The sequence below is a fragment of the Squalius cephalus genome (genome assembly GCF_949319135.1).
Source record: "Squalius cephalus genome assembly, chromosome: 9".
NCBI classification, from domain to species: domain Eukaryota; kingdom Metazoa; phylum Chordata; class Actinopteri; order Cypriniformes; family Leuciscidae; genus Squalius; species Squalius cephalus.
In genome coordinates, this window is record NC_137130.1 from 5,869,357 (window position 1) to 5,892,998 (window position 23,642).

Genomic DNA, 23,642 nt, shown 5'->3' on the forward strand with positions numbered 1-23,642 from the left:
TCATTCATTCATTCATTCATTCATTCATTCATTCATTCATTCATTCCTCCTTTAAATTCATTTTTATTTAATTATTTTAAGCATCACACCCATTTTTTTCTGAAATTATTCATCCTATTCAACCCTATTTGATCTAAAACATCTTGGACTGCACCAGTGTTATATATCATTGATATACACTGAAAAAAATAAAAAAAAATAAAAAATAAAATAAAATATGTATGTGTTTTTTTTTACTTTTATATTTTCTGCTTTCATTTTAATTTAAAGTTTTAGTAATTTTGTTGTCAGTTTTTTTTTTGTCTATATTGTTTATATTTCAGTTTTAGTTATTTTAGTACATCAAGTTAAACTAAATGAAAATGAAAAACATAGCCTTGGCAACTATAGCTGAAATAAAATAAGTTTTATTTTATTTTATTTTATTTTATTTTATTTTATTTTATTTTATTTTATTTTATTTTATTTTATTTTATTTTATTTTATTTCATTTTATTTCATTTTATTATTTTTTTATTTTTTTATTTTATTTTTTATGTTTAATTTAATTTAATTTAATTTAATTTAATATTTTAGAAAGTTAACTGATAAATCTGAAATGTACTGCTATTTTTCTATTTTGTTTTATAATTTATTGTAATTTAATTTAATTTAATTTAATTTAATTTAATTTAATTTAATTTAATTTAATTTAATTTGTTTAATTGTTTTAGAAAGTTAACTATAATAAACCTGAAACATTGATTATTTAACTTGTGCCATCAGTTTAAGGGTATTTACTCATCTTAGACATCACCATCATGCACATTATCAACAAATTCAATTGTTTCACTTTTTTACCACCCTCTTGTTTCAAATCTCCTGCTTAACACTTAAACATGAAATGCAGGCAGGAAAAAGAAACGTCAGACGTTGTTATGGATAATGACACCATGAAGGCCTAAAACAGGGGGCCGTTCAGGGGAGCACAGCTCAGATCCAAATGTGCAGTTCCAGCTTACATAACACACCTGCAGCGGCCCAAATCCTGTCCATGGCTCTCTTGTTTTTGGATGGCCCCTCTCTCCCCTCTCGCTCCTACTGAGGGTGAAGCACGGGGGCCTCAGTCATACCTAAACGCAGCTGCAACATTCCCAAATAAGGTTCTCTGTTTCATCGAGACGGTCTGGGTTAAATTTTCACTTTAGAGAAAAAAGAACAAGGCGATCTCGACATTTTGTTTTTTCCTAGATAAGCTGATTCTCTTATGTATGCGCACACTAAGAAAATAAATATGCATGTAATTGACTGGATAAGATGAAGCACTGGGCGAAATAATGGTTATTGCTAGAAATATGTCAACTGTTAATGTTTTTGATATTTGGTATTCTGTTTTTAGCCCGGTATATTTTTTTGATGATATGTACGGATATATATGACATGATTTATTACGTTACTTTTTCTCACCTATATTCAGCGTTTTGTTTTGTGTCATGACAGAACATATTTTTTATACATTGCAATGTTGTATGAAAACATAATCAGTTAAATGATGCTGTTTATTACTATGTGTTGTTATATTGCTGCTTATCATTAAATATTATTCTTCCTTGTTTTAATGTAGTGAAAAACAGTGTGAAAAACATGCCTTGATGGTTTTTATTGTACTTCAATTCTTTCATTAGACCTAATTTTATTTGAAATGATGGTTCCTTTCATTGAAAGCCTATTTTTTCATCTCAATAATTGTCCTTGTTTCTCTCCCACTGCAGCCTGAAGAGTTTGAAGCCGTCCACTCCCACACCTTCCGGCTGAAGACGTTCAAGAAGGGGAAGCACTGTGGCGTGTGCAAGCAGACTGTGAACAATGAGGGTCTCATCTGCAGAGGTCAGTCCAGGGGAGGGTGGACCGCCTGTGGGGTGTCTTGCACTAGGGACATCTGTCCGTCCCAGCATCTGATGAGAGTTAATGGAAAAAGGTCAAGATGTGTGTGAGGGTGTCAGCTGCTCCCAGTGACCAGCCAGTCACTTCCTCTAATGAAACGTAATCATTAACCCCATTAGGCCACTGAGGGAGAGTGTGTGGCGTTACAGGCAGCGCTTCTACCACACAACACCTGTTGGCCACTGGAGATGACATCATCGCCTGTGTGACTTTAGGCGCAGAACAGAGTGAAAGAGCCACACAAGTTTCCCATTAATACTGGATGCTTGGGGCGGATATTCCGCGATTCACCTGTTTTGAGTCCCGCTGTGGTGAAGATTCAGCCAGAATGGAATGTCAGACTTTATCAGGGGAAGTCTAGAAATCAAAGCCTGGTTTATGTTTGAGGTTTATGTATTAACGTCAGGGTCTTCGCCATCATCAGGGCTGTTTCTAATCTAGAGGGGGCCTCTGTTAGCAAGTTAACATAATGACACTGCATTTTTGCAATTAATTAGTCTTAATTGTATTTATATGGCTGAATATTAGAATAAGGAAGATGGAATTTTTCAAATATTCCAATATATTGAAAAAGTATCATTTTTAAATGAATGACAACGGCAGCAAAATAACTAGTGATTTAGTAAAATAGTGACGCTATACCACATAAAAAAATAAAATAAAAAAAAGCTGTAAAGTGTCTTATGGTCAGTATAATAGTTCTCGGGCTCCTATGAAATATTTTTCAGAATCATATCATTATTTTAATCAAATGCTTCAATCGTTATCTCATTTGTCTTATATCTTATATGAAATTAAATTGAACTGTAAATAGTTTAAAATATACTGGCAATGTATTTTGATCACATAATTATAGGGCAAGATCTGGCAAATGCATATTTATGTAACGGACAGGCAATGATAAATAATATTTTATTTAAAGGTATAGCGGAGGATTTTCTTTTTCCGGGTGGATCATCAAGACTATTGGTCCTCCTAAGTGTCAATCATTCTGGTGATATGTTTACGTAAGGCCGTCGTACGTGCTCGTGCACACGATTCACACGATGGCGTGCGCTCAAAACACAGGTTGGGCTGATGCCTCAGTCGCAAAGTTTCTACTCGACAGGTAAAGTTTGGCATGCTATTTGGAGAAATCCATTTAAAATCCCTGCTAGTAAAAGTTAATGTAAGCTATGATTAGCTCGTGCACACGTTTAATAGGCGTTCCCTCTCGGGAGCAGGTAGAGTGTTGCGCATGTGCATTTTTTCAAAAAGTGGAGAGGGCGGTTCTTTTCTAAAATTCGGGAAAATCCTCCGCTATACCTTTAATACATGAAATGTTGCAAAAGTAATCTAAATAACTTAATATAGACTGTGTCTAATATGTTAATTGTACATTTATTGTTCATATAATAATACCTCTTGAGATTCATATTATTTACAAATACCAACAGGGACCATTATGGATCTCATATAGATCCACCAAAATGGCCAAAAATGGCCCTGGTCATCGTGGTGCGTTGGGCAGTGTCTTAATTTCTGTCAGTGTGAGCAAAAGTATTTATTTTTCCACAGACGGACGGGCATTTTTACTCCCTGTTTCATTACATAGCCATTGATGAACCAGGCAGTGCAGACTTTCTTCTGATGAGTAGTTAGAGTTAGGCTCATATTGGGTCAACGGTAATGGTCAAATGTGTTCAGGCTTGTAACTATAAAGGCAGTATTCGTCTGGTTCGCTGGGTTCTGGCAAACCAGGTCTCCATTTCTCCACTTCACCGCTTTATTATCATCTGTTACATAAAACCAAGCAGTGCCAGCAGAAACTCAAGTATCAAGAAAGAGATTTGCTGTTAAACTTTTGTCAGAGACGTCTGATGCTCTCCATCTGTAGAAATCTTCAGATTTAAATCCAGAATAAGTCCTGCACAAGACATGGCATGTTTCAGGTTCAATACACATTAAAGTTTAAATAGTTTTAAAATAAAAAGAGACTTTAAGCAAGAGCTACAGCGTTCTGGCAAAAATCAAACTACTTACTGGTGCTGTACTGTAATAATAGTTGTATCTAATGCAGTCTTTTTATGGATATTTTTTTATTTTATTATATTTAATTAAAATATGTATAATAAAATGTAATACTCTTACTCTTTTGCATTTTCAGTAGTTGAATGGTTGAAGACTGTAGGACTGTCCACTATATTGTTGTTTACAGATGTTTGTGTTTCTTGACTGTGACAGGTGATTTATTTACTTCCAGTCAATGTATCCATTTAATCCGCAGCTGTTGCTTAAAACACCCATTTTCAGGTCCTGTATATTTTAGCATCAGTCCAGCTCAGACAAGGACAGTAAATGATTCTATCACATTAGTCTCATGCCAACTATAGATTGTTATGGTCGGACATAAAAATAATAATAATAAAATCCATATTTATTTAAACAATCAAGTCATCATGTTGATTTATTAGCCTTGAGCGATGTCTGTATCAAAGTTGATCGTTGTATTTCTGTATTCGTATACATCTGAAGTCTGTGTTGTTATGCTCAAAGTCATTAGCACTTGATTCTTAAGGCCGTGTTTACACCTGGTATCAAAATGCGTTTTGGTCGATCAGATCACAAGTGTACGATGCTAAAACAGGTGTAATCGGGGTCTAAAACGTTTTGAGCTTGTCCACTTTCGACCACTTCCAGAGGTAGTCGAAAACGCATTTGACTGGATTGCTTTCGTAGTGTAAACGCTCATGTGGTGGAACGAGTCCGAACAGACAAAAAAGACCGTCTACTCTCTGTCTATTGACCTAATGCGTGAACATTATGGGAAGCGGGCTAGCTAGACGGGATTTAAACTTTGTCGGCTGGAGAGCCAAGTTTGGTTTGAAGACGAAAAACGTACCAAGTACAACGTTCTCTCATCATTCCTGATTTCTAACACTCACTCACAGCGTTCGGCTGGTCTTGCGGCTGTCAGAGCAGAAACGAAAGCTGATGTTCTCCGTGTGTTTTCCCGTCACCTTTGGTGTGTTCATATGTAAATTGTTGGAGCTTATTTTGTACATTAGATCGAAAGAGAAGAATTGTTCCCTCCCCTCGAAGAAATCAGGACAGAAGTGGTTGAAAATGGACAAAAGAGACAGATTAAGACACCAGGTGTAAATAGGAATGTGTCTCCCTCGTCTACTTGCGATCTGATCGACCAAAACTCATCTTATTACCAGGTGTAAACCGGGCCTTAGATTCTTGTGCAGATGATCTTGGTCAATGTTTTCCATTCAGTATGATAGATCTGTCATTGTCACTTGTCTCTGGGGAGTTTGTCCCATCTGAGTGGTATTGAGTCATTGAGTTAGAGACGGTTAAGACTATTAGCTGATTGTGTGAGCTGTTAAACAGCCACTTTCTCCAGTGCATGTCCATCACAACACAAAGGGGTGAGACCTCCTTAGTGAACTCTAATGGCTGTGGGCTTTGAGATGGAAAGGACAGGACAGAGGTTTATGGTCCTCTTTGTGGCTGGATTGGCACATGGTTGATGCTTTGCATAGCCATCAAATGACTTGATGTCACAAATATGAAGTGATGCAATGCAGCATCTTTACATTCATTAGTGATCTATTAGTGATGCATCGAAATCTTGTCAACCAAAAACATTGATTTCTCATTTTTAATTAACAAGCTGTATTCAGTTGATACATGAACAATCGCAAAAAGTTTTATGCCTTGTTAAAGGAATAGTTCACCCAAAAAAGAAAATGATCCCATAATTTATTTTACTTTTAAATTCACATATTTTCACTTTACCTTTTGTCTTCATTATTTAATGTGTTTGAATGAATATGTCATGATAAGTTTATATTTCAACAAAAAATTGGAATATAAACATAATAATCATATTATTATAAAGTTATATATAATACAATGTGCAACTTAAATGTTTCTATGCAACTCAGTTTTGATTTGAGTGTTGATTATTAAATAAAAGTGATTATTACCGGTAATTGATTATATATAAACTATATATTTTAGTTTGGGTTTTCTTCTAAATGAAAGCTTTAATGTCAGTGCATCACCAATGCGTATAGAATGTGTATATATTTTAACTGTCAGTGTGAATATCCCTTTAAAAGGCAGCAGATACTTTAAGTCCATGTGCTTGTCTATGTGAGTATGATCACTGATCACTTGACATTATCTTTTAGTAGATCATTTGTAATTGCCTTCATCTGAGCTGATATATATGAATTATCTCTGTTTGAGTAAACTTTCTTTGAAAGGAACCATACCTGCACTTAAAAGCTTTAGGAAGATAAGCATCCTGCCATGATCCTAAATGAATGTAGTTTTAGCGCAGGCAGCTGTGTCCCATCTAATCGTAAATAAAGCGTTTACTCCGCAGCCCTGATCACAGTTGAGCACTTGACATTAGAAAAGCAGGTCAGAGTCAGACTGAATTCAGCTGCAAAATGAATATGAGTTTTCTTGAATTGATTGCATACATGCAGATTAGGCTTTTAAAGGCTTTGGATGTTTGATCTGTGCTGTGTCAATCAGTTTTTTACCAAAGGACATCCATCTATCCATCCAATCGATCACATCCATCCATCCATCCATCCATCCATCCATCCATCCATCCATCCATCCATCCATTCACATCCATCCATCCATCCATCCATCCATCCATCCATCCATCCATTCACATCCATCCATCCATCCATCCATCCATCCATCCATCCATCCATCCATCCATTCACATCCATCCATCCATCCATCCATCCATCCATACATCCAATCACATCCATCTATCCATCCATCCACATCCATCATCCATCCATCCATCCATCCAGTTTTTTTTGCTATGACATTTCATACATGAACAATACCTTTTTGAATGATGCTGCAAATTAATCGTTGAATCAGTTATGAATTGATTTATTGCAGCTGTTTGAACTCACTCAAATGACTCTAACCAACACTAACATCAGTCTCTCTTATGAGTCGCTTGACAAAAAAGGAAGTGAAATTGACTCTAACTAGTTTTACCCTTTAGTTTTTAGTCTAAATGTACAAATTAAAAGCAGATTAAATGTATCATGATATTCACAATAATGTTAGCTGTGTGTTCATACAATAGCTGTATCTCCAGCAGTCATAGTTTGGCAAAGTAGAGCAGCAACTGACTGGACAGTAGAGTAGAGGACAGAACGCACCGTGCGTCCCCCTTTTCCAGCCCCTGCCCTGTAATGTGATCTCATCTGATTATTTTCATTCCAGCCGATCACAGTGTTGGACACGTTTCCCTGCGAGAGTGAAACCAGCCCGACTGACTCTCTCATGACTCACTGTTGTTGCTCGTTTTCTTTTCAATGTCATCAATTGATATGGTGTGTCTTCGCGCCAGCATAAACACCTCCAGCGCAGAGCTGAGGTGACCCAGAGATATGAAACGGTGTCGAGGGGAAACATGCGCATAAAAATAGCCCTTTCTGCGGTTTCATTAGCATTCCATCTCTGCCTCTGGACATTGAGACTGTTTTCCTTTTTCAGAGAGAAATGCAAAATCTCCCCTGATCGCCCTCAGGGGTGCGGGCTGCTTTTGAAGAGACTGATGATGCGAGGATTTGTGTGTGAGTGTGTGTTTGCACTTGCATGTGTTTGCCATGTGTGCATACACAATCCAACAGTCCAAGACCATTTACACAAAGGACTCCATCCAGCAAATAAGTGAACATATGTCTTTTAAAGGCGAAGTGTATGATTTCTGTGCCTCGTGTTGCGTCGGTTATATTGGAATAGCATACTAACATAGTACTTTTACTGTTTCTTCCAGTATGAAATATGTGTTCAGTAACACTTTATTTTGATGGTCCCTTTTAAACATTCTGTTGACTATAAGTTTACTTTGCAACTACAACTACTCTGTCAACTAACAACCATTAGAGTATTAGTAGACTGTCTGCTTAAAGGGATACTTCACCGATTGGCATTAAGCTTTGTATCAGTAGAAAACCGGTAGTATTTTCGATTGACCTTGCTTCCCTCCCTCATGTCCCCCTGAGACGAGAGATTTCTGTATCGTGTGTCTGGAAAAAAAACCTCAGATGACGCAAAAATCGTCATTTTGCGTCATTGGAGGCTTTTTTGTCCAGAGGCGAGAGACTACAGCCAGTAGGAGGAGCTCGTTCCGCATGTTTTCAACCCGCCCATAGGGGGATCTCACGATAAAACCGCGTCTTTTCAGTTTCGAGTCGACTAGTAGCCTAGTTGTATCATTTCTTCCTATACTGCCCTCTGTAACCGGTAGGCGTGGCTTGGGAGTGGCCTCGTAGTGCAGCGAAGCAAGTGCATTCTGGGAGTTGTTGTCTTTCATCCACATGAGCCAAAAATAGATTTTCTGGCTTTTCTCTTTTGATATGGCCAGCAGCCATATCACCCTGTAGCCCAAGACTGGTCCCCCACTGAAGCTAAGCAGGGTTGAGCCTGGTCAGTACCTGGATGAGAGACCTCCTGGGAAAAACCAGGTTGCTGCTGGAAGAGGTGTTAGTGAGGCCAGCAGGGGGTGCTCACCGTGTGGTCTGTGTGGGTCCTAACGCCCCAGTGTAGTGACGGGGACGCTATACTGTCAAAGAGCACCGACCTTCGGCTGAGACGTAAAACTGAGGTCCTGACTCTCTGTGGTCATTAAAAATCCCATGGCACTTCTCGTAAAGAGTAGGGGTGTAACCCCGGTGTCCTGGCCACATTCCACCCATTGGCCCTTAACAATCATGGCCTCCTAATAATCCCCTTCCACTGAATTGGCTCTATCACTCTCTCTCCTCTCTCCACCTATAGCTGGTGTGTGGTGAGCGCACTGGGGCCGTTGTACTGTGGCTGCTGTCGCATCATCTAAGTGGATGCTACACACTGGTGGTGGTTGAGGAAAGATCCCCTGATATGATTGTAAAGCACTTTGGGTGTACAGTAGTACATATGAAAGCGCTATATAAATGCCTCATTCTATTCTATTCTATTCTATTCTATTCTATTCTATTCTATTCTATTCTATTCTATTCTATTCTATTCTATTCTCAGTCTAGAAGGTACCAACTTCTAAAATAATTTCACATTTCTACTACATAAATTACCCAATTTAAATACACATTCATCTTTCCAGCGGTGAAATATCCCTTTAATATCTGCTAACTCTTTATTGTGATGGTCCTTCAACAGACATTCTACTGACTATAAGTACGTCAACTTATTCTACCAACCCTAAACCTACCAGTCTACTAATACTCTACTAACACTCTAATGAGAGTTAGTAGACATGTAGGTGCATCGTTACTTAGTCAACAGAATGTTCAAAAGGGAACATCAAAATAAAGTGAAACCATGTATTCTTTGCACATTACTAGAATTTTCTGTATGCGTAGAAAAGCCAGCCATGATGGTGCAGGCTGATAGGTCCTCAACTCAATCTGCTTGCAATCACGTCGTTCTCTATAGGGCACAGCTGATTGGTTCCTGCTGTATCAGCAGCCAATGAGCTTGCTGCTCAACCTTCAAATATATGGTTAGCATTTGCTGTAGCTGTAGTAGTAATTTGCAGTATCGCCACCTACTGGCATAACAATGTAACCTGCAAAAAGAGTGACAGAAAGAAAGATGCATGGACTGACAAACACAGGCAAGTGAAGTGATGCAAACAGTGAAAGCCCCAGTGCTATTTGAATGTTTACCAGCACTTAACCAAGCAGATTTAAGAACCAGAGCTCACATCATTGTTTGAGTCAGTGTTGTTATGGCTGGGCCAGTCTTAAATAAATTGCAATTCATTTTGACATGCTGAAATGACACACTTTACCTTAAAAAAAAAAGTCCCACAGCATGTTTATCACGCACTGTTTACTTTTTCCCAGCCATCCGTCATTGCCATTGTGATTCATGTACACACACACATTACATAAGCGCTCACTACAGCTCATTAGGGCTTCCTGAAGTTGCCACTCCTCTCTTGGAGCTGCATTAGTGAAATGAGATAAGCAGATTGATGAAGACGGCCGTTCATTTCTCCCTGCTGATAGACGAGCTCAGTGCTGAGTCTAACATCGTTACTTTAATCAGCTAAAACTCCCAGTCTCAGCATGACCTTCTGTTTAGTATGCCAGTAAACACACTCAGGACTTCCTCCTTTTTGTGCTTATTTCAATCTTTTAGATTACTTCTGAGAATGTATTCATGAGAAACCTGCGCGTTTTCTTTGAAGCTTTTAGAAGCATGTCGAGACATTTGGTGTGAAATTGAAGGCAGCTCCCTCTAACATAGCATTTCAGTATGAAGCCGCCTTTAATGGGACAATTAGATAATTGCATCATAACATCTGATGATCTACAAAGAAGGCAGACAGAAAGACACATCTTAATAGAATGAACTGATTAGTCATTATTGACTTACTGTCTCTGTATATGGCTTGAGTAGGCAGATTTTCTTGGTTTCAGCCATTAATTTGAATGGGAGGGTCCAGCACCCCAAAATCTTTTGAGGTTAAATGCACCAGTGCGATGCTGCCACCTTCTGGTGAGTTAAAGATTACTTTTTTAAAAATATATCCCTTATTATCCTTATTGGCTTTGATGAAAGATGTGATTATGATATGATGTGCATTTGAGTGATTTTGGTCAGAATAAAATGTATTTATTTTCTTCTAGTATTTTTTTCTTATGTTTGGTGAGCTTAATTTGTGTTAATAGTGCATACAATGCACACAAGTCAAATTGCACATAATATACACAATTAAAACTTAATTTACAAAGATTTCTGGTTTGCTAAAATAGCGTTAACCATTCTATGTTAAAAACAAGTTTTTAGAGGATTAAAATCTTCATGGGTCATTATGATTCAAAATTCAAATAAGGCCAGGAAATCACTTGAGTAGTCAAAAAAAAAAAAAAAAAAAAAAAGAAAAAAAAATATATATTTAAAGTTTCTACATGTATATAGTATTTAGTTTAAATAAGGACCAAATACTATATTACTTAGTATATAGTATTGGGCCCTTATTTAAATGATAGATCCAATAATTGTGTTTTTATTCACCTTGATTGGCTTTCTGTCAAAAGTCAACATCTTAATCAAAAGATTTTTACATTTTAGTTGGGTATGATGCGTTATTTTGCTCATTTTAAGGGATTAGTTTGATGGACAGCATTATTTGTTTTGAAACAGACTGACCCTTATACTAAATTATGCAACAAATATATGAAAAAGACTGTTTACAGATACAGTATTATGCTTCAGGATCTATTGTACACAAGCTGTTTCTTTGTGTCTGTTTGCAGTATTTGCTTTTGCCACTAGGAGACAGTGCAAGAATATACTGTACATTATGAGCCTTTAAATTGAGCAGAGATCCTCTTTGTGACATGTTTATGACGTTTGAAAATGAATGAAACTTCACACACTCTGAAGCGTGACCACTGTATGCTGTTAATTTCTTATATTCTTACATAAGCGCTGTGATCCACCAGAATGTGTGTTGAATTCAACAGCTGTTTCAACAAACGTGGCTGTGATTTATCCTGCGTTCCCAGGCCTGAGCGTGGCTTTCGGAAAGCCTGTTGATTCAGGACTGCAGTTCAGTTAGACTTGGAGAAAAGCTCGGAATCCACACCAGATGAGCATCAGAGGGAATTGTGGGAAGTAGTCCATACAGGATATTAAAGCTTAACAGCTCACAGGGGGTTTGTTTCTTAGTTAACACCTGAAATCACACTTTGAAGAGTGTTCGAAATGGACACAACAGGGTCACACTGATTGCAAAATAATATGTATAGGTTAAATGGATGGATTCCATGATTTACAATTATTACTCACTTTCTCACACAGAGACATAGCATATCTGTATATCTTCCAATATTTTAACATTGTATAAAATAATTCCAAAATAAATAAAAAATGTATCATTAATATATCAAATATATAATAAAATAAATAAATAAATGAATTAATAATTTAATAAAATTAATTTTTTTTTTTTTTTTTTTTTTTTTTTTACAAATTCATACAAAGTTGCCACCTCATAAATTAGCTATGTTTTCTCACGAGGCCCGATTAGACATTTCCCGTATGTCTGTTGTCTGTGAAATGGATTGTGCTCCTCACATGACTGTCTGATACGTCACAGACATTGAGGCATGCGTTAAACACTCTTATCAATCATAATGCCAAAGTTTATTCAACTGGTCCCAGAATAGTGTGTCCAGTGCAGAAAACAGCACACAGTTAATATTTACCCTGGTGATATATCCAGATGTCAGTATTCTGTGGGATGTTCCATTCCACTTCTTATTATTTTATTTATTCATATTATTTCCATCTTAAGGGATAGTTCACACAAAATTAAAATCATTTACTCACTCTCATGTCGTTCCAAATCTGTATGCCTTCTGCAAAACAACAAAATGTTTCTTTTTTTTTTTCCTCCTCCTTTCAAATCATTTTGACCTAAAACAACATCGGATCTCTTTGACTTTCATTGTATGCAAAACATTTTTTTTTCTTCTAAACTCTGTTTCTTTGTCTCTCTCAAGTGTGCATAACACAAAAGAGTTATCTACAGCAGTATAGTAAAATCTCCAGGGTTTGACATTCGTTCCGTTATACCACCGAGCGTAAGTGCTGATTGTGCCAAAACACTAAAGCCTCATTTGCCACTGCGGCACTCAGGGGAGCCATTGGGTTTGAGAGAATGACCGTAGCATGTTGAAGTGGACTGAATGTATGTGTGTGTACTTGTGTTTGAGGAAACTCGTGGTCCGGCTCTGTGATTGTGCTCTCTGTGTAACCCGGCACGGCCCAGCCCTTTGGGACCACTGCTCTTTACAAAAGGCCAGCATGGGAAATGCCAACCCCGCTCCTCCTCCTCGCTCTCTTTCTGAACATTCTTAAGTCCTTGTGTCAGATATTAAGCAAGCCCCCTCCTAATCCTCTTTCTCTCCCTACATCTCTTTCACACACCCCTCCACCTCTCTCTCTCTCTCGCTCTCTCTCTCGCTCTCGCTCTCGCTCTCTCTCTCTCTCTCTCTCTCTCTCTCTCTCTCTCTCTCTCTCTCTCTCTCTCTCTCTCTCTCTCTCTCTCTCTCTCTCTCTCTCTCTCTCTCCTCTCTACAGTGCCCTAGTGTTTATACTCTGAACATCTGAGTTCCTAACAAGGCAAACCCATGTACAGTACAGTCCCCACAATGCACTTTCACACCCAATATGGTAGTCCTGATCTTTTATTCTGTGCACAGGGCTCATATGCACAGAAATGTGCTGGGCAGCCCGCATGGGGCACGATAGTGTGTCTGTTGTGAGAAAAAACAGGACTGACAATAACAGATGAGGAAAAACAGTCGCACAGCAGTGAGGAAACTAGCGGAAATGCACAATAATTACAAAGAAACTGCATGTAGAAAACTGATTGTAAAATGTACTCCAACAATCTTTGTTTTAATTCCAACTTTAAAAAACACATTAGTAGTGTGTATGACTGTCTAAAAGTTGTGTATATAGTACTGTTTGTGTACACTGTAAAAAAATGAAATTTCAAAAATACTGTTTCAGTATTCCAAAATTCAAGATTCAATCAACCTGGTATCTTGAAAGCATGACTTTGTTCTCTAGGTGGGCTGGTAGACTTTCTGACTCCCATATGATGTGTATCAGCCTGCCAATCAGATTGGAGTTAGTGATTTCAGGTAGATTTAGTCAGTTTTGTGTGCAGTATGCATCAGGTAGTCAGTGAGTGGACTGTTCTGTCTGAAGGTGAGAGTGAGTCTTCAAAATATGATTTAGCTAATGATATCCGAATGCTTTAGAACATCTGTGAAAAGTTGTAATAAGTAAAGACACACACACACACACACACGTCTGGTTCACTATCTTTAGACTTAATGGTTCTTATACTGTACAAACTGTATATTCTATCTCCTTACACTAACCCTACCCCTAAACCTACCCATCACAGAAAACTTTCTGCATTTTTACATTTTCAAAAAAATATAATTTAGTATGTTTATTAACCCATTTCCCTCATGGGGACCGCTGGCTGGTCCCCACAATGGAGGTGATCTCAGGTTTTACTATCCTTGTGGGGACATTTGGTTCCCACAATGTAATATAAAACACACACACACACACACACACACACACACACACACACACACACACACACATGTCTGGTTCACTATCTTTGTGGGGACTCTCCATAGACGTAATGGTTTTTATACCGTACAAACTGTACATTCTATCCCCTTACACTGCCCCTGCCCCTAAACCTACCCATCACAGGAAACACTCTGCATTTTTACTTTCTCAAAACAACTCATCCTGTGTGATTTATAAGCCTTTTGAAAAGTGGGGACCGCTGGCTGGTCCCCACAATGTAGGTGATCTCAGGTTTTACTATTCTTATGGGGACATTTGGTCCCCACAATGTAATATAAACAAGGGCACACACACACACACACACACACACACACAATCCAGGCAAGGGTCATACACAGGCAGCAGTCCATACAAAGAAACAAATCCAGAGGGTAAATCAGGAACAGGGAGACCAGGACACAGGCAGATATCAAGAACCAGGAACATAGACAACAGTGGAAATGCTCAGAAATGCAGTGTAACAACGTACAAAACTTCGCAGTGAGTTATGGGGTGAACCAGGCTTATATAGGGTGAGCTAACAAGATAATGAGACACAGGTGAATGTGATAATGAGTGCTGATGAGTCCAGGCAGAGAATTATGGGAGATGTAGTTTGTGAGTGAAACATGATAGTCTGATGTGGAGTGCCCTCAGGTGGCTCTCAAGGACACTCCAGCTGATGACCGTTACACACACACATATAATTCTCTGTATGCCATTTATTATATATTTATTTCATATGAATTATAAGATCTTGTACCCACGTGGAATCACTGTAAAGCACAGGCTTGTTTCGCTTTATTTTACAGGCACAATTCTCTGGAGCAATCTGGGGTTAAGTGCTTTGCTCTCGATGATGGCAGCTCATGAATCACCTTTTTCTGGGGTATATGTTCCTGTAGCTCAACTATTAGAACATGGCGCTAGCAATGCCAAGGTTGTGGGTTTGATTTCCAGGGAACACACAACCTGACAAAGTGATGAATGCTCAACCTGTGAGCCACTTTGAATAAAAACCTTTTGGGGACCTTTTGCATAACCAGCTCATATCTTCAACCATTAAGCCACACCAGAATGAAACTCTCATCAGTTCTTCAAACTGTCTCACATCCGACACACTCCCAAACAGGAGGATCACACGCAAATGAAAATATCCTGACATGAAAAAAGTCAATAACTATGCGGACATGAAGCCAAAATACTATTTTTCTTACCACTCCTGAAAGGCTCCCATGGATAATTTTCCCCTATTGAGACTTTCACTACTTTTCTCAAAGACTAAACCAATGAGTTAAGAAAATAAACACTGCAAATATAACGTATGCACAGAAATATGTGAAACGAGACTGAAAGAAGGCCATATTACATAAGGTACAGTCCACTCCAGAATAAACACATATTTTTAAACTCTGCTTTGAAATTCTGGATTTTCCCAATGCCCTTTAGTTCACACTCTTAAAGGAACCATCTGAAACAGAGTGGATTTGTGAGTAGTATGAGCCTCCAGTCCAGTGTTTTTATACTGTGACCTGGATTCCAGGACGAGGAGGAAGACTGATACAGGCTACGTTCCATAGTTAGCTGCCTACGTAGGGAGTATTTTAAGGCATCATATGCACATTCCCACCACCAAGGCTGTTTCAAAAGGTAGACAGCATGATCGTACTGCTCAATATCTCATGCAGTTTTGCTTATCAAATGTTAATAATATAAATCAACACAAAAATACTGAATAAGATATATATATATTTTTTTTACTGTGCTTATAGAATGACCTAAATCTGTCGCTTAAGAACTCCAAGAAAATCTGTATTTTGTCTTGTTTTGCTGGATAAAATTAGTTTGAGAAGCAAAATTGTACAGAATTATATATGGATATGCATCAATAATGTTTGCTGGATTTTAATTTTATTTGAATAAATAATCAATTTAATCCTCACAAAATTTTGTTGCTTTAATTTTGTTTTTGTGCCTTGTGAGGAAAAATCAGATAACTGAAATATAGGGTAGTACTGTATATAGCAAGGCAGCTCACTAAGCCACAAAGATATAACAAGTTGCAGTTGTCTCTCTCTCTCTCTCTCTGCCGTTAGAGGAGTTTGGGAGATATTAGGTGTGGCTTTGGAAATATTTCATCACCTTAGTCACCAAAAAACGCTCCTTGTGTGAAGGCCCTCTGTTGCTGAGCTCCGCCCCTGTCCGAGGAATGGCAGGTCAGACGTGAGGAACAGAGTGGGCTCTGTGTAAGAAGAGCAGGGACGCTCGGCCCCTGTTTGCTGAAGTGTGCTGTATTTGTATGAGCAGGGAGATGGATTGGAATGGGCTCGAATAGGAGGTTCTTTATGTTCTCTGGGCCCCACAGACACTGATAATCTATAACACTATTTCAACTAGATCATTTTTCTAAATGATATTTGAGTTTAAATTATATTCTGAAAACAACTGTGATTTCCTTGAATAATATGATAAATTTGGAAGCTCTGTATTTATTGCTAGAGTGTCTTGATGTGGGTGTTGTGGAAGATATTTATTATTTTATTTTATATTTTATTTTTATATTTGTTTTAATTATTTTATTTTTTTATTATTATTATTATTATTATATATATATATTTTTTCAGGTAGTTCTTGATAATTTGTGATTTACCAATTAAGATTAAGCTCCTGAGAAAAAACAAAAAACAAATCCATCTAGAAAGAGCTTGTCAGTATTTTGTCTGATAAATTGTCAAAGAGTGCAAATTTAGCAAGCTAAAGTCTAAATAACTAAAAAATTATCATAAAATCTTATAATGCAATACATTGACAGTTGTGAATGTACTACAATGTTTATAACAAAGATTTGCAGGAGAATAGCAATTCTCATCCAGTGTTCTGCACTGGTGGTCTATGACTCTGTCCAGAAATGATAATATAAACACTGAGGAAAAACTGGTCTTGGCAAACAGCTTTTGTTGTGTCGACCAGCTTTACTTCAGTCATAGTCGTCTGAGGAATTTTCCTCCATTTTACATGAATTACAGATGATGTTAATTGAAAACCCATAATGATCACTAATCTGAATGATCTCCGTATGATCTTGCGGGGAACATGTCCTCCTCAATGTCTACGGTGGTTCAGTCTGATATGAAGGGTGCTGTGTAACATCAAGTGTCTAATAGTAAATGTTCAGAGTAAACAAGCTTTTGCAGTGCAAAAAGATGATTAAAAAGTTTAAAAGAAAATGTAAAAAAAAAAAAAAAAAGTATTATTATTATTATTTTTATTTTTTTATGACAACAAATGCCCCCACTGTGCATACATCCTATTGTAATCAAAACGTATATAATAAAATGTATATATATTTTAAAATGTACTAATTTGTAAATATTATTTATTTTATTTTATTTGGCCTGAACAAAGCCCCCAATGTGCTTACATTTAGAGTATCATTGTAAACAAAAAGCTTCTGAAATGTACCGTTGAATTTCTAAAATATAAACATAATGTTTGTTTTTTTCTTTGTCTCTGCAGTTTGCCGGTTAGCCTGCCACAGGAAGTGTGAGGTCAAGGTAAGAAACAAAGCATTCTTGATTAGTCATATTAGACACCATACCAGTGTACAGTTTGTTTCTTTTTAACAGGTTATGCATAGAAAATGAATGTCTGTAACATTGGAATTGTGTTGTGAGTTTTTGCTATTCTGTCAGCCTTCAGAATTTCCCTAAATGGTCGTGTCTGCTTGTACAGGTTTGGCTCCTTTTATCAAATCCACCATCACATTTCTGTCTGGACGCCAAACAAATCTTATCACAGAGGACATTTTTTTTCCTTGATAGTGGACAAGCCCCTCTGGTTGAGGAAGGGTATTGACATACTTGGGAATCTAAAAAAAAACATCTGCATGCTGTCCTAGGACATGTTTGGCTTGGCCAACTCGTTCCTTGTTCAAGAATACCCTCCCCAAAATTTATCCCCTGACTTTTCCTGTATGATAAAGCAGTTTTGAAGGGTGTTTTGAGAGTGAGAGTGTTTGAGATTAGCAAATAGGTGGAGCTATTTTGTTCGGCTCTATTCCAAAACCTTTATTTTAATACTACGAGGAAGATGCCATCTAAGGCAGCATCCCAAACGTAAATGGAACCTCAACTGATTTTGAACACTCTACATTGGCAGAAACTCAGGTGACATGGCTTAACTCTTTCCCTGCCAGTGTTTTTGAAAAAAAGTTGCCAGTCAGCGCCAGCATTTTTGATAATTTTCTCAAAAGTTTCATGGCCCCCAGATTATTTTGTTGAATGAATATCTGAATATGCAATATATCAAAAGAAAGAACAGACCCTCGGATTTTAAATAAAACAAAACAAAAAAAGTTGTATTCTAGCTACATGGATTTCTTTTTTTATCAACACTTGAATGTGGGTAAGTTTCATAAAAAAACAAACATTTTGAGCAAAAAGCTTAGAAAATTTATGTTTTTTTTTTTTCAAAGACTACATCTGGATCGGATTCAGAATGATGATCATAATATGGATGGAGTAAATTGAGTCCATCAACAGAAGCTTGCACAGTCCTATAGCTTGTCCTGGCTCGACATTTCATTCAGTAAAGTTTGGCAGTTTTGATTTATATGCTGTTTAATATTGATGATCGTGTTATTTTACAAATGCATGCTTACATGCTATCTCTTGTTTCTGCTTCTTCTTTGTCTGTATTTTGATTCAGAGATTCAGTTGTCTTTCAGAAGATAGCGCCTAATTACGCCCCCCTACCCTATAACAGTGAAAACACGGAAAGCCGAAAATCTCTGTCAATGGCGGGGAAATTGATTTCAATAGAGTTTGGTGTTGTCATGTTGCTAAACTAACAATGTGACACTTTAATAATCAAGACATACTAAAATATTGGGTAAAATTGGCACATTTTATTAAATAATGTTTAGCTATGTTGTCTAGCTTTTGGAAAAAGCCTTTGGTGTCTATGGCGCCTTAAAATGCTGCCTACGTTGGCAGTTCACTAGATTTTGGAACAGAGCCGCCGATTAGTCCTCTCCATCATCTCTGAGCTCCATATGGCAGCTATTATTGTGCATATTGGTGTGTGTGTCGGGCAACTAGCCCTACTAATGCTGTGCCACTTCTTGCACCAACAGGAAATTCCAGAGGTGTGAAGGGGTGCATGTTTTTAGAGGCCTGTTGAGTTTACTTAGCAGATCAGTGCACACTGGCATTCAGAAACACTTGAGATTTTTGCCGTGTGGTTTGTAGTAACTACAGGATGTCTGGCGATGTTGTTCTCTTGGAGACCATCAAGGAAAGAAAAAAACAACAACCCAACAGGACGAGTCATTTTGTTTGATAGATTGCGTCTGATTGGGAGGACAGCTATGTCACCAAGAAGCTCCCTTGATTAAACTGCGATTGCGACTCCAGATCTGTTTAGAGACCTGTAACAACTTCCCTTGCCAGAATCACTGAGGAATTTCCGACCCCACGATCCAAGAATGGATGCAATTCGTTTCCTGCCATTAGATAAAAGATGAAAATAACGATGAATGATGCAGAGCTAGCCTTTGGATTCCTCCCGTTTTTTAAGTATTTATTACGGAAATGACTTTGAAGTCAGCGTGAAAGGCCGTTTGCATTGCAAAAATAGAAAAAAAAAACAACTTGGATGTTTAAGTCATTTCAACTTAAATGACATTAAACTGACTTAAAAAAATGAGCTGAATCTTGAATAACTTGTAAAAAGCTGAAAACTACTTAACTTATTTTGAGTTGAAATGTAAAAGCATATGTTGTCATAACTTATTGATCATATCATTTTTTAACAGTGTACATTTACTTACTATTGTACATTATACATAATTGCAAGTAACTAATCCTAACTGTAAATATATAGTAACTACATGCAGTTAATTAATTACTTATTTGAGTAAGCACAATGTAACTACATCACCTTAAAATAAAGTTAACCGCAATGTAAGCTGAAAAGGAATGTTGTAGAAGCAAAGCATGTTATTTTTTGATTAAACATTGTAAGTTACTGACAAATCGTTCCAGTAAGAACAGAATTGTGCATTATACAATTAATAGGCTCGATTTACAGTAGATTTCGTGTTGACTTTCCAATTCAAATTCAAATGAAATCCAAGCAATTTATATAATTCAAGCCTTTGTCAGATGGACAGTTTCCACACCAACATGTTATTCCATAAATCTCCACATCCATATTTAGATAAGACGTGGCCGCTGCGTAACCTCTGCCACTAAAAACAAATGCTCAGACCATTTGCACTGGCCAGACTGATTCTGGTCTGATGGAATAATGGAAGAAACGAGACACATGAACACAAACATGACATTGCTATCGGACACAGGATAAAGTATCCTCCGACTGAAATACACACAGTTATCTGAATTTGGTCCAGAAAAGTTAATGTTTAGTTGCACTGCTAAAAAGTTATATCGTGAAGAGTTTTTTTGACTGGTTTTCCATTAAAACATATCTAAAAACCCATCAAACAAGATAAATTTACTTGAGAAACAACAATGCTTGAGATATCAAGACTTTTTTTTTTTTATATAGATTGCATTATGTATTTTACCTTTTTTCTACTTATAAACTTTAAAAATATCTGACAAGACAGTTGCGATAAGACAAAATACATAATGCATTCATATTGAAGATATATTCTCTGAAAACAAGTCTTAATATCTTATGCTGTGTTGCTTCTCAGGTTATTTTTAGATACTTTTATTGGTAAGTTATAAATTGTTTTGAAAGCGAGAGCTGGAACTCAAAACTCTGCTGTCTCACAAAATTCAATTAAATCCAATGCAAATTCAATTGAAATCCAAGCAATTTATATAATTCAAGCCTTTGTCAGATGGACAGTTTCCACACCAACATGTTGTTCCATAAGTCTCTACATCCATATATAGATAAGACGTGGCCGCTGTGTAACCCCTGCCACTTTTACGCTTTGCAGTGTGTGTGTGTGTGTGTGTGTCACTACTCACTGCTTCTAATGTGTGTGCACTAACTTGGATGGGTTAAAAAAATGCAGAGAACAAATTCCGAGCATGGGTTACCATAATTGGCCTTCACATCACTTCACTTCAATAAGAGAAAGGCCCACATCATAAATGTGTCTTAGATAACAGAAGGTTGTGCAGGTCAGACAGCTCCAATCACAGCAAATTCACCTCTTCTTTTCTCATTACTATTGCTCATTTCTGTCAACAGCATAGCCTGGTTTCACGAGGGGTCGGAAATGACTGCAGCGGTTCACAGCGGGTTCATTGCGCACAGGCTTGGAACAGGTTTAAGCACGTCCGTGAAACTGGACTTGATTTGAATTCCAAAGGTTGGAAAATGAAGTGACAGTCTCTGGGTGATTGTAAATATAGGCAAGTGAGGTTAAGTGGGAGAGTAAATGAATCATTAGACTCAAAGGCCAGCCATGAGCTGTAGAGAGCTAATGTGAGACGCCGACGGTGAGCACGTGTGCAGAGTACCAGTGCATGTTGAGGAGGCCAATTATTGGAAATGCCAGAGGAAATCAGTGTGAATTAAAAGGTGTGGGAAAACATTTAGTCAAAGACGTCAGATGCAGCTTCATTGCGTAGTCTGACATGTTTCAGTAAGGTGAAATTTCAAGTTTCATTCCTGTGTTTAGTTAGAGTCACTAACGGGAATTGCAAAAATAATGACTATTGGTGGTGGGGATTGTGACTGTCACTGACTAAATCTTTTGAATCAGTTCATCAAAAAGATTTGTTCATTCATTCATTTAGTTTACCTTTTCTGTAGGTTCTTGTGTGTTATGAGTCAAATAAACCATTCCCTCAACTTTATTTAGTGGATCAAATATTTTGAAGGGGTGTATTTTTTTAATTAGGTCCAACTAATGAAATTCCTTCACAACCTGGAATGCAGTTTGCTATTTCTATAGTCAATCTTTATAGGCAAGAAAGCAGTTGAGCAATTCAAACTTTTGTGGACAAAAAATGTCATTGAATGAAAGTGAACAAGAATGATTTGTTCACTTAAAAGATTCAAATAGGAAAAAGTATCAAAAAAAACTATACACATCAGCTTTAACTTGGGGCCCCAAAATGCTTGTTTTAGTTGGCAGTGAGAAATATGATCGCAATGTGTTAGAAAAACTTCCTACTCAACCTATGGAGCTACAGGCTGCAAATATCCTAGACTGCTGTGCACCAACTAGAAGATAAAGCCATTAGTCATTGTAGTCTATTGAGCAATACATCCGTATTTGGTAATATATGAAGGCTATAGAATGTCTGTGCTCTGATGTCGTTGTTTGTGTTCCAGCTGGTCTTTCCAGATTCTATGCATACTATATATAGAACCTGAAATGTCTTTCCCTCCTACTTTGAATACATCCATGTCTTTGAACGCACATGGCTAAATCATGGCTTCATGTTAGTAAAATGTATATGGACACCAGAGCAGGCAGTAGAGTAAACTGTGGACTTCTACAGTCAGTTTTATCTTTCAGATCTGCTACTTTCATGGCAAAGCAGCATTTTGAAAAGAAGCTTACTGAGCATGTGTAACGGACGTAGGCCACTAAGGCTGCATTTACACTGCAGGTCTTGATGCCCAATTCCGATTTGATGACTATATCCGATTTTTTTGACGACCCGCTTGCATCATCTTTTAAAAGTGACCCGTATCCGATATTTGCATTTACACTATACACTGCCAAAACAAACAAATGTAGACGTTCTGACCCGGAAAATGAAGTAAAACAGCTCAATATGCAATGGATGCAGAAGCAGACAAAATTATTATAGTGATGCGCGGATTGCGGTCATATCCGCGGGGGCTCTGCGGATAATCCGCGGATCGGGCGGGTCAATAGGCTAATAAAAATAACATTCTGATTAATTTCGGGTGGGTCGCGGGTGGATATGGTAAATCATTATTAACGAAAATATTAACTACATTCTCTAAAATATGAGTATGTTCCATTCCAGTTTAAGTTTCAAGGGAGTAAAGCCTGTTTATGCCATTAAGAAAATTAAATTCTGTCAAATAAATTTTGTTTTAAAGAAATGTTCATTTAAAAGCAGCGCTCATTCATCAGTGTATTATGTTACCATTAAAGATGCTCGCATCAACCGTCGCCTCGAGTACGCTGTTGAAGGTGACGATCATCCATTTATAATCACGCGTAACAACACATATGAATACATAATTTGAACATCGGGTACGGATACTTAAATCAGACAAAAATATTGGTGCGGGTGAGTGGCGGGTGGATGATTTGTTTTTGGCTGCGGATTCGGGTGACGTTGGAGCTCATCCTTTTTTAATAACGACTCGCATTTACTGGGGAATATCCGATTTGTCTGCTTACATGGCAGACGCAAATGCACGTATGCGATTCATATCCGATTTATTACCACATATGAGTGAGGCCTGAATCCGATCTGAGAAAATCGGAATCCATGCGTTTTTTTCCTGCTTACATGTTCACCGGTCATATCCGATCTGTGCCACTTGAGAGGAAAAAATCAGAATTGGGTCACTTGAACCATGCAGTGTAAATGGGG

At 37.5% G+C, this 23,642-nt stretch overlaps 2 protein-coding genes across 11 annotated transcripts in view; one reads left to right on the forward strand and one right to left on the reverse strand.

The window, feature by feature from the left end:
* Positions 1-23,642, reverse strand: part of mettl5 (methyltransferase 5, N6-adenosine) — a 410,912-nt gene that overhangs the window by 303,867 nt on the left and 83,403 nt on the right. The gene's annotated exons all lie outside the window — the stretch shown is intronic.
* Positions 1-23,642, forward strand: part of tns1b (tensin 1b) — a 228,962-nt gene that overhangs the window by 73,751 nt on the left and 131,569 nt on the right. For all 10 annotated transcript variants that reach the window (XM_079880479.1, XM_079880488.1, XM_079880489.1 and 7 more), the window contains exons 2-3: positions 1,752-1,866; positions 17,590-17,627. In XM_079880479.1, the coding sequence (XP_079736605.1) occupies positions 1,752-1,866; positions 17,590-17,627 (153 nt within the window). The remainder of the gene's footprint in view (positions 1-1,751; positions 1,867-17,589; positions 17,628-23,642) is intronic.